Below are 11,997 nucleotides of genomic sequence, written 5' to 3'. Positions count from 1 at the left end.
GTTTTTTTTGTCTTTTTTATTAGGTTATTTTCTCAGCTAACTCATTTGGGCTGTATACGATTCTGTTATTTTATTTACTGATGTATTTACTGGTGGGGAAGGACAGGAACCACAAAGCTATGAGAATTATGGAGGAATTTACAGTTTAAGGTCTTTTTTTATGTATAATCTTATGTGTATTTATATTTATTTTTATTATTTATTTTTTATTATTCAAGGCCACGACACTAGGCTTATTCGGCAGGGGAGCGAGGGGGGGAGGGGGCCAAGACCATGAGACGTGTGTGTGTGTGTGTGTGTGTGTTATGGATTAAATGTTTGTTTGTTTATCATTTCCTGTGTAATCATGTGACTTACTTGATTTTTTTCTCCTTCTTCTTCTTCTTCTTCTTCTCTTGTTTGTGTGCGTGCGTGTGTGTGTTCGTGCCGTCTGATGCTCTCTTGTTTTATTTATTTATTTTTTTTTTCCACCGTGTTTAAGTTGTCATGAATTACTCGCTTTAAATTACGTAGATTTATAAGATCCAAGGCCTTTTTTTTTTTTTTTTTTTTTGACCCTCGTGCTTTTTCTTTTCTTTCTAGTTTGCATGCGTGGGTTCGTGCAATCCGGGGCTTTTCAGTTAGTTTGCTTTGTCTGAATGTGTTTTTTTTTATTGTTTTGTTTTATTTGTTTTTCCAGTCAAGATTATTTGGTCATGGTGAAACGAGGAGCTTATCATTATTATTAGTAGTTGTAGTAGTATTGGTAGTAGTAGTAGTAGTAGTAGGTGGTGGTGAGGGAAACAAGGGCAGTGAAGCGAGAACTATTCCTTGACAAACTTCATTCCCAAGATCTATTTCAGAGCAACATTGATATAAAACCGTGTGTGTGTGTGTGTGAGAGAGAGAGAGAGAGAGAGAGAGAGAGAGAGAGAGAGAGAGAGAATGAAGAAAGGAAGACCCAAAAAAGTGAAGTATTTGCATTGTATTGAGACCTACAAGAGAATGAATTATCAGACGAATTTTAAGACCAGGACAGGTGGAAAGGTCTCTACAGGTATTCAGTGACTCCATAAAGACCCAAAATACCGATGCTCTTCCTTAATTAAAATAAAAAAACAGGTGGGAAAGTCAAGGAAACGTCAGGTGTTCATTTAGGTATATATATATATTTCTTTTTTATACCATAAGTTTTTACGAAAAGATATAAATAAAACATCTCGGCTGGACACTTCAACAGCCACAAACACGCACACAGACAAACAGACATACACTTTCACAACAGCCCCACATACGGGAAACTTGGGGCGAGGAGGAGGAGGAGGAGGAGGAGGAGGGAAGAGGAGGGAGGTAAAGAGAGTGGATTGGAGAAGAGTCCTGTCCAACTCCACCTCCTCTTTCTCTTCCTCCACATTCCTCCTCCTCCACAAACACACACACACACACACACAACATTGCACAACACAGTGACAATGTGTTTAGAATTACATAACAGAGAAGCACTGGATAGGTTTTTTACACATAATAAATAGCAACGGTGATGTATGTATGTATGTATGTATGTATGTGTGTATGTATGAATGTGTGTACGTATGTGTGTGTGTACTAGTAATGATGAGGTATACAAACTTAGCCAAGATGATGTATGTGTGTATGTATGTATGAATGTATGTGTGTGTGTGTGTGTGTGTGTGTGTACGTCTATGTGTATTAATAACAATGAGTACAAACTTAGCAACGACGATGTATGTATGTATGTGTGTATGTATGTATGTATGTATACTGGCAACAGTGATAAATACAAAATACATCTCTCAGGAGGACATCGTGTTCTTGTTGCTGATGATGTATAATTCCAAATGCTTTAACAATTTCTTCTGGTTATTATTATGTCCATTTTTTAGGGTTTTTGTCACTTTCCGTTGACCTAAAAGTATACAAGTTTGGTTCCCGTTCCTCTCGAGGCTACGACGAGGCACGAAGCCGAGGGGGGCGGGGGAATGCCTACGTACACTGGGGGGGGAGGAGGAGGGGGGGGAGGAGCCTTTGGAAGAAATACTAAGCTGCCGCCTAGCTACGAGCGAGTCACTGTGTATCGCTCACTGCACGACTAGAAGCTGCCTGGCGACTCCTCCCTCCTGTCTTATCGTGCCTCCTCCTCCTCCTCCTCCTCCTCGGACGGTGCTCCCTCCAGTGTCCTCGTCGCTCCCCGCGCGGCGTCTCAGCGACACACAGTCACAGTCACCGCTCAGGTCACAGTTTATCACAATCACAGTGTTTGGCCTCAGCAAGACACACCTCTCGCGGGGGAGTGGCAGGCGGCGGGGTGGTGGTGGTGGTGGTGCCAATGGTGGTGGTGGTGGTGGTGATGGTGTCCCGTCGCTGCCGGGCCAGCACCAGCGGCGCCTCAGGCAGCACAAGCCCTCGGAGTCGATGAGCCACGTGTTCTAGCAGCAGGGCGAAGCGACGCACCTCCTCTACTGACGCAGCTACAGCAGGAGTGAAGACGCGGCCCGGGGCGCCAGGGGGGGAGGGGCTGGGCGGCGGCGCGGCGCGGAGCAAACAACAATCAGGAGCTGCGAGCGTCCCCGGCGGGGGCGAGGGGTGAGTCAGGGCGGGGCGGGGCGGGGGGGCCTTAGAGGGGGGGTCTCTTGGGCTCCTCCTCCAGGTTGAGGGAGGGCACGGCCAGGGACAGGGACTTGGTGAGCGTGCCCTTGGCGGCAGGCTTGGGCGAACCCTCCTCCATGGGGCAGCCGTCGTCGTCGTCGTCCTCCACGGAGCTGAGCGTGATGCCGGGGTTGAGGATGTCGTCCTCGATGCTCATGTCTGAGAGCCGCTCCAGCAGCACCTTCTCGCTGACGAGGCCCTTCTTACGGTAGCCCTTCACGTGCTTCACCTGGCCGTTCACCTGCTTGGAGGTGTTCACCTGGTTCTGTTGCGTCTCCGTCTCGTTGGCCATCTCTGCGGGCGGCGTCAGGGCGGCGGTGGGTACTACGGGCTGTGGCGCGGCGCTAGCCTGGGGGGCGCTGCTCGGGGCCGAGTGGCACGAGGGACGTGTGTGGCGGCGGGGGCGTGTGTACCCTGTCAGGCAAAGCGTCGGACTGGCCGGGCTGCAGGGCGCGCGGGCTTATATAGCGTGCGGCGCGTTGGAGGTCTGGGTGTGGCCTGCGGCGGAGGCTGTGGCTGGCGAGTGACTGAAGGCTGGTGCGGCGCGGCGGGGCGGGGAGGAAGGTGCCGCCGCCGCTGCCCCCCCCTTTTGACACGTGCGCACAGAGCCTCGGGCTGGCCGGGGCGAGGGTGAGGGCGCGGGCGGAGGGCGGGGCCGGGGCAGGGTGCCCCCCACCGCCTCGCTCACCGACAGTCTGACGCAACGGTGGCGGCGCCTCGCGTTGTTGTCGTTCTTGTCGTTGCTGCTGCAGGTAGTGGTGGTGGTGTTGCTGGGCAGCCGTGGCGGGCCGCACCGTCACCGTGAACAGCGTGCGGGGGTCCTGGGGCCGCGGGGAGTCCAGGGGCGGCGGGTCCTCGGAGGGGGCGGGAGAAGGGCTGCGGGACGTCGGGCCACGGCGCTGCGGCTGCTGCGGGGCGCGGCGCTGCGGCGGGCGGTGTCTGCGGCGGGCGCTGTGGGGCGGTGCCTGGGGCTGGCACAGCACGGAGCTCCGCACCAGCAGCAGCCCGCACAGGGCAGGGGCGCGGGGCTCCCTGCGGCGGGGGGCGGGGCGGGGCCGCGGAAATCTGTGTGTCGGCCGGCTTCCTGGCGGGGGCGTGTTGGCGTCACCGGTGACTCCGCAGGCACGGTCACGTTGGGCCGCCACGGGGGTGCGTAGGGAGGCCGCGGGGGGCCGCGCGCCCGATATGGCGTGGGCGCCTCGTGCGGCTTCCCTGCCGCGGCGCCGCGCCGCCAGGAGCTGCTCCACCCGCACCAGGTAGCGGCGGGCGGGGCTCTCGCTGTCCTCCGGCGGGGCGTAGGCGTGGGCGTCCCGGGCCGCCACGCGGCGCCCCGTCACCTGCAGGGCCCCGCGGGGCACCGCCTCGCCCTGCCTCGCCAGCAGGCTGGACAACAGCAGCACGTGCTGCCGCCGGCTGCTGGCCTGGCGGAGGCGCTGCACCGCTGACCCCTGGACCTCCTGCGGGTGCTGGCGGGGCGTGCGCTCCGCGGGGCAGCACCGTGAGTCAGCGGGGAGGGGCGGGGCAGGGGCGAGCACGCCAGCGGCCGGCCCCGCACCTGGGCTCTCCGCTTCCACCGCCCCCCCGTCGGGGTCACGGCTCAACATCGGCGGCGGCGCGGCTGACGCTGCCGTGACGTGCTGGGCATCGCGTGACGTCAACGGCGGGTGGCCTCCACGCCGGGGCGGGGCGGGGCGGGGCGAGGAGAGAGTTGTGGTGGAGTCCCGCACGTCACCACACTTCCTGTTCGAGGGCGATGACAACACGTCCACTTCCGTTTCGGTCGTCTGTGGGACAGGGCGTGACAACACACAACGATGCTCAGGGTAACAACACGCGCCATTGTGGAAAATAGTCAAGTTGTATGATAATTGATAGTAATGGTAATAATAAGTATAACAATAAGAAGCGGCGAAAAGGCGAGAAAGAAGAAAAGTCTTGCTGAAAAAGAAAAGTCAGGATATTGCAGTTTTTTGGCATTGTGTTGCGCGATTTGGCGAAGACGAAACACAGCCGTCGTCTGCCCATTAATGAGAATCAATACCCCCCCCCCCTCTCTCTCTCTCTCTCATCATTAGTAACCAGTTCCTCTCAAGATTATTCACGCCATCCTCCTCCTCGTACTCCTCCTCCTCTCCATGGGTATGAGTCATCCTGCCTCGGGAGTCTCGCTATCCTCCTCTATCCCCTCCTCCTCCCCTCCTCCTTTCCCCTCTGTCCCTCCTCCTCCTCCCTTCCGTGAGGCACCCAAACTTTACCTGGGCCGCTGTTCATTCGGGAAGTTTTTTTTTTTTTTTTTTTTTTTTTTTTTAGGTGTAATGTTGTTATTGTTGTGGTTATTTTTATTGTTTTGTTTACCTTGAGATTTTTTTTTTACTCTTTTTTTTTTTATCGTCACTTGCTGGCATCATATTTTGCTTTCTTTCATTTTAAGTACGTATATATATTTTTTTATTTCTTGATTATTCTCGTAGTCCATTTTCTTACTTTTCTTTCTGTTTTCCTTTTGTACTTTTATTTTCACTTTCTTTCTTTCTTTCACTTTCTTTTCACTTTCTTTTCTCTTTCTTTATCTCGTTTTTTTTTCGTAGTCCGTTTGATTATTTTTCTTCCTGTTTTCCTTTTTTACTTCTATTTTCACTTTCACTTTCTTTTCACTTTCTTTTCTTTCTTTATCTCTCGTTTTTTTCGTAGTCCGTTTGATTATTTTTCTTCCTGTTTTCCTTTTTTACTTATATTTTCACTTTCTTTCTTTCTTTCTTTCTTTCACTTTCTTTTCTCTCTCTTTATCTGGTTTTTTTTTTCGTAGTCCGTTTGATTATTTTTCTTCCTGTTTTCCTTTTTTACTTGTTTTCACTTTTTTTCTTTCACTTTCTTTTCTCTTTCTTTATCTCTTGCTTATTTTCGTAGTCCGTTTTATCACTTTTCTTCCTGTTTTCCTTTTTTACTTCTGTTTTCACTTCCTTCACTTTCTTTCTTTCTTTCTTTCACTTTCTTTTCTCTTTCTTTATCTCTTGCTTATTTTCGTAGTCCGTTTTATTACTTTTTTCCTGTTTTCCTTTTTTACTTATATTACTTCCTTTTCTATTTTTCCGCTATTTCTTCTTTTTTTCTCGTTATTATTTTCTCATTTATTAGTTTTATCGGTCAAATTATTACTGTTTCCTGTTTCTTTCTTTTTTTTTTCACTTTTTCCACTTTTCCTTGCGTATATTTTCCTCATTTATTCTTTATTAAGCCTTTTTTTTCATTCTTTTATCCTCCCTTGTTTATATATCCCTTAAGTCTTCCGTTAAATCACTCTTTCCATTAGACACTGAAGGCCACTTACAACGAACCCCTTTACGTACATATAAATGAAGTGAATACCTGACTAGTCACTTAAGGAGTCCAGGTGGGTTGCCCTAAATCGTGCTCCTGCTATTAATAGTTTACTAAATTTAGCTTAGATTTACCTGGCCACCGCCTCCATTGGAACACGTGGGCGAGAACACCTGAGTTTGTTTGTTTGTTTGTTTGTTTTAGTTTCAGTTTTTCAGTTTCAAATTTTCAGTTTCAGATTTAAATTTTTTCCTGTTTGTTTTTTTCCAGCTTTTCATTTTTTCATTTTCATTTTTTTCATTTTTTTCAGTTTGTTTTATTTTTTCAGTTTGTCTTTCTTTTTTTTTCATTTTCAGATTTTCTTTTTTTTTCAGTTTTTATTTTTCATTTTCACATTTTCATTTTTTTTCTCTTTTTTCCAGTTTCAGTTTTTCAGTCTCAGTTTCACACACACACACACACACACACACACACACACACACACACACACACACACACACACACACACACACACACACACACACACACACACACACACACACAAATAACAAGTATAACCTAGATTGCATTGTGTAATTTTACGTCAATGATCCTAAAATAAATCCCAACCCCCCTCTCCCCTTCCCCCCCTCCCCCTCCCTTTAGCACATTACTTTGTTCCCTCTTTCCATAAATAGTTCTCTTAACACAGATTACGAATACCTCTCTCTCTCTCTCTCTCTCTCTCTCTCTCTCTCTCCTTACTTTTACTCTTTCCTCCCTTCTCTCCCTCCCCTCTCTCTCTCTCTAAATGAATAATGAATAGAACGAGAATAGAAAGTGAAGGTATTCCTGTACTCTTCATTTACCTGTAGTTGTATTTCGCACCTGTTCTCCCGTTTACCTGTTATTTCCTCACCTGTTATTTCCTCTATCGTCATCATTATTAGCCTTTTCCACCGTTCTTCATTCCTCCCATTGTTAGTGTGTTCCGTCCTGGCTTGACAAAGGTTCTAATTCCACCTCTCCACCTGGTCCTCTGTCTGGTGTTAGTGTACTCCATCCTGCTCCGGTAAAGGTTCTAATTTCACCTCTCCACCTGGTTCTCTGTCTGGTGTTAGTGTGCTCCATCCTGCCCCGGTAAAGGTTCTAATTCCACCTCTCCACCTGGTCCTCTGTCTGGTGTTAGTGTACTCCATCCTGCCCCGGTAAAGGTTCTAATTTCATCTCTCCACCTGGTTCTCTGTCTGGTGTTAGTGTGCTCCATCCTGCCCCGGTAAAGGTTCTAATTCCACCTCTCCACCTGGTCCTCTGTCTGGTGCTAGTGTACTCCATCCTGCCCCGGTAAAGGTTCTAATTCCACCTCTCCACCTGGTTCTCTGTCTGGTGTTAGTGTACTCCATCCTGCTCCGGTAAAGTTTCTAATTTCACCTCTCCACCTGGTTCTCTGTCTGGTGTTAGTGTGCTCCATCCTGCCCAGTAAAGGTTCTAATTCCACCTCTCCACCTGGTTCTCTGTCTGGTGTTAGTGTACTCCATCCTGCTCCGGTAAAGTTTCTAATTTCACCTCTCCACCTGGTTCTCTGTCTGGTGTTAGTGTGCTCCATCCTGCCCCGGTAAAGGTTCTAATTCCACCTCTCCACCTGGTTCTCTGTCTGGTGTTAGTGTACTCCATCCTGCTCCGGTAAAGTTTCTAATTTCACCTCTCCACCTGGTTCTCTGTCTGGTGTTAGTGTGCTCCATCCTGCCCCGGTAAAGGTTCTAATTTCACCTCTCCACCTGGCCCTCTGTCTGGTGTTAGTGTGCTCCATCCTGCCCCGGTAAAGGTTCTAATTTCACCTCTCCACCTGGTTCTCTGTCTGGTGTTAGTGTACTCCATCCTGCCCCGGTAAAGGTTCTAATTCCATCTCCACCTGGTTCTCTGTCTGGTGTTAGTGTGCTCCATCCTGCCCCGGTAAAGGTTCTAATTTCACCTCTCCACCTGGCCCTCTGTCTGGTGTTAGTGTGCTCCATCCTGCCCCGGTAAAGGTTCTAATTTCACCTCTCCACCTGGCCCTCTGTCTGGTGTTAGTGTGCTCCATCCTGCCCCGGTAAAGGTTCTAATTTCACCTCTCCACCTGGTTCTCTGTCTGGTGTTAGTGTGCTCCATCCTGCGGTAGACCGGGAATGTGTGAGAGCCCCTTGTGTACTTCATCCTGCCCTGGTAAAGGTTCTAATTCCATCTCTCCACCTGGTTCTAATTCCACTTCTTCACATGGTTCTAATTCCACCTCTCCACCTGGTCCCTGCCTTCACCAATACCTCACTGTTCTCTGCTTGCTGTCTTATCAGTTTTACGCACTGTTGCTTTGGGAGGTCTCTGTTATCAGCTCCACCCTTGGTAACATGATGTCCCCAAGTTCAGTTCCTATTTTTAGTCGTTGTATTGCCTTTAGTTTTTATCTGTTCTGTTCCTTTCTTCTCACTCCTGTTTATCCATCTTATACTCAGTGTCATATTTTTAAACATTTCAACCCCCAAGCACATATTTGACAAGGGTTTCGGAGGAGTTTAGGGCATTTCCAAGGGTAGTTTTATGGCCCTGGTGGTAGTTTGACCCTTCCTCTGTACCATGAACCTAAGAAACAGTGCCCCAAACACACACATTTGACAAGGCTTTCGTAGGAGTTTGGGGCATTTCCAGGGGTAGTTTTATGACCCTGGTGGTAGTTTGACCCTCTGTATTAGAAAATGATATAGGATTTAGGAAGAAGGTGGAAGAGGAAGAGGAGAGGAAAAGGAAAAGGGGAGAGAAGAGCAAGCAATAATCACAAAGAGTAAAAAGACAGGGAAGGAGTGCGAAAATGATATAGGAATTTGGAAGAAGGAAGAAGAGGGAGAGGAGAGGAAAAGGAAAAATGGAGAGAAGAGCAAGCAATAATCATAACGAGTAAGGAGACAAGGAAGGAGTAAGGATGAGAAGGAAGAGGAAATAGAGGAAAGAAAGGAAGAGGAGAAAAGAAGGAATAAAAAAATGAATTGAAGAGGAAAAATGACGGTATAAAAGACAACAGAAGAGGAATAGCAAAAACATATAAGGAAAATAAATAACAAGTGAGGACGAAGAGGAAGAGGAGGAGGAATAGCCAACATCCTCTTGCATACATCAGTTAAGAGGACAAGAGGAAGAGAAGTGAGTCTATTGGTTATATCTCCCTCCTCTTTCATAGGCATTAGAACCCGACTGATCTGCTCTTCGGCCCTGGGAAATAGTTGATGTAGGGTGGAGGCGTCTGACATTGCCAATCGTAGTATCATCTCTCTCTCTCTCTCTCTCTCTCTCTCTCTCTCTCTTCTTCTTCTTCTTCTCTTTCTACGTTGCTTCTTCTCACCTGTCCAGTAACCCTTCACCTGCGCGCACCTGGTAACACCGAACTTGACGGGAAACAAAATGACGTCAGCTATAGATTGTTACGTAAAGGTGTGTGTGTGTGTGTGTGTGTGTGTGTGTGTGTGTGTGTGTGTGTGTGTGTGTGTGTGTGTGTGTGTGTGTGTTTGTGTCTCTCTGTGTGTGTGTGTGTGTGTGTTTGTGTCTCTCTGTGTGTGTGTGTGTGTGTGTGTTTGTGTTTGTGTTTGTGTGATCATGTGCAGTGTTCGTGATCGGTAACCTCTTGAAACCAGACGAAACCAGACATCATTGCTAGATAACCATTACCTGCAACACACACACACACACACACACACACACACACACACACACACACACGAAGGTAGAAAATAAAGATGAATTTTGAAAGAGAGGACGAAAGAATGAAGTGAAAGGGATGCAGATGTAGAAGGAAAGAGGAGGGAGAAGAGGAGGAGGAGGAAGGGGTAATGAGTATGGACAGGTGAGCTATTTGCGGACAGGTATTCCAATTAAGTATCGATGAATCACAAGGCAGAAGTGACCACCTGTCTTGCCCACCTCACCTGCCTCTCCCTTCCCTAATTAGTGACGCAGGTGCTGATTGGTCTTCCTTGGCTCACCTGTCCGTCTCTTGGCGTCACAGGTATGGCTTCTAATGAGATGACGTCACTCAGGTATACGCGCCATATGTACCTGATAACACACACACACACACACACACACACACACACACACACACACACACACACACAGACACACACACACACACACCTAAACCCAAATATAGCATGTCATTATCTTTTAACTTATTTTCTCTTCTTTTCTTTTGCTTTCTTAACACACACACACACACACACACACACACACACACACACACACACACACACACACACACACACACACACACACACACACACACACACACACACACACACACACCAGGAACCCCCAACCAAATTTAGCTTCCGTCATCATTTTCTTTCCCTGTTTTTTTCTTCTCCTTTCCCTTTCTTTCTTACCTGGGGCCCGGCTCACCTGTGCCTCGCCTCGTGGGACCATAACAGGTAAAAATAGAGGGGGATTAACCTTCGGACTGCGGCAGGTGGCAAGGGGGAAGTGAAAGGGAGAAGAGGATAAAGAGGAGAAGAGGAAGGAAAAAGAGAAAAGAAGGGAAGAGGACGGAATAGAAGGACAAATAAGAAAGTGTGGAAGAGGAAAGCGAAAAGAAGAATAGAAAGGGAGGAAGGAGGGAAAGAAGGAAGGAATAGACGGATTGACAGAGGGAAGATTAGAAAGGAAAAGGGAATTGCGGCAGATGAGAAAAGGAAGAGAAAGGGAGAAGGGATGGAAGGAAAAGATAAACAGAGGAATATTTGGAAAGGAAGAGAAAGGAGAGAGCTAGAAGAAGGGGAGAAGTAGAGGAGGAAGAGAAAACAGGAAAGAAAAAAAGGAAGGGAAGATAGGAAGAAAAAAGATAAGGAAAACTTTGGAATGGAAAAGAAGGAAAACTGGAAAAGAGAAACGAAGAAGGAAAGGAAAAAAGAAAGGGAAAGAAAGGAAAAGGAGGAAACGGAGAGAGGAAAAGGGAGATATGAAGAGAGAGAGAGAGAGAGAGAGAGAGAGAGAGAGAGAGAGAGAGAGAGAGAGAGAGAGAGAGAGAGAGAGAGAGAGAGAGAGAGAGAGAGAGAGAGAGAGACGTTCACCTACCTTTCCTCCATCTAAGGGCATTTACCTCTCTCTCTCTCTCTCTCTCTTCCCTTTCACTTACTCTTAATTTTCTCTCCTCGTTCTGTCCATTTTTATTTTCCTCTTTCATCTCCTCCTCCTCCTCCTCCTCCTCCTCCTGGAATAACCTCATCAGTCCTCCTTTCAGCTCTCCCATTGACCTCCTCTCCTCCTCCTCCTCCTCCGTCCATCGCCATCAGAATGCAGGGCAGAAACAGAGACCTCGGTGCCAAAGAGAGGAGGAGGAGGAGGAGGAGGAGGAGGAGGAAAAAAGGTGAAGAAAAATAAAGACGAAGAAGAACAAGAAAAAAAAGGATAAGAAATTAACTAAGAGAAAGAAGAGGAGGAGGAGGAAAAGCAAAAAAAAATGAAAGAAATTGAGGAAAAGAGAAAAAGAAAGGAAAAGAAAGATTGAAAAAAGGAAGAGATAAAAAATAAGAAATAAAGATCGTAAGAAGGAAGAAAAAAGATGAAAGGAAAGAACAAAAGAGAACCGTAATAAAAAAATAATAATAATAATGATAATAATAATAATATTAATAATAATAATAATAATAATAATAATAATAACTTACAGATGAGCTAAAAATGTGATGACAGACTGACGTAAGAGAGAGAGAGAGAGAGAGAGAGAGAGAGAGAGAGAGAGAGAGAGAGAGAGAGAGAGAGAGAGAGAGAGAGCATGGCGAGGGCACGTGAAACAGAAGTGACAGAATAGAAAAAAAAGAAAAAAAGCGAATGACAGCATGCATAGATCACGTGAGAGAGAGAGAGAGAGAGAGAGAAGCAGGTGGAGGTCGTTTAAAGGACTCTCTCTCTCTCTCTCTCTTTCCATTTGGAGGAGAGATTGTAGGGATTCAGTGTTCTCAATTCTCCTCCTCCTCCTCCTCCACTGCAAGTCCGCCTGTAAGAAAGCCAATACAATGCTTGGGTTCATATCGA

The 11,997-nt window shown here is 47.4% G+C and overlaps 1 protein-coding gene across 1 annotated transcript; it reads right to left on the bottom strand.

Annotated features, from left to right (window-relative positions):
* Positions 1-2,990: 2,990 nt before the first annotated feature.
* LOC126980623 (serine/arginine repetitive matrix protein 1-like) lies at positions 2,991-4,250 on the bottom strand. Its single transcript, XM_050830725.1, has one exon. It carries the CDS (start codon positions 4,248-4,250, stop codon positions 2,991-2,993), a length of 1,260 nt encoding a protein of 419 aa, XP_050686682.1.
* Positions 4,251-11,997: the final 7,747 nt, after the last annotated feature.

This window comes from Eriocheir sinensis, chromosome 44 (assembly GCF_024679095.1).
Source record: "Eriocheir sinensis breed Jianghai 21 chromosome 44, ASM2467909v1, whole genome shotgun sequence".
NCBI lineage: Eukaryota > Metazoa > Arthropoda > Malacostraca > Decapoda > Varunidae > Eriocheir > Eriocheir sinensis.
The sequence above is the reverse complement of the archived record's forward strand: the minus strand, read 5'-3'. Positions and strand labels throughout refer to the sequence as shown.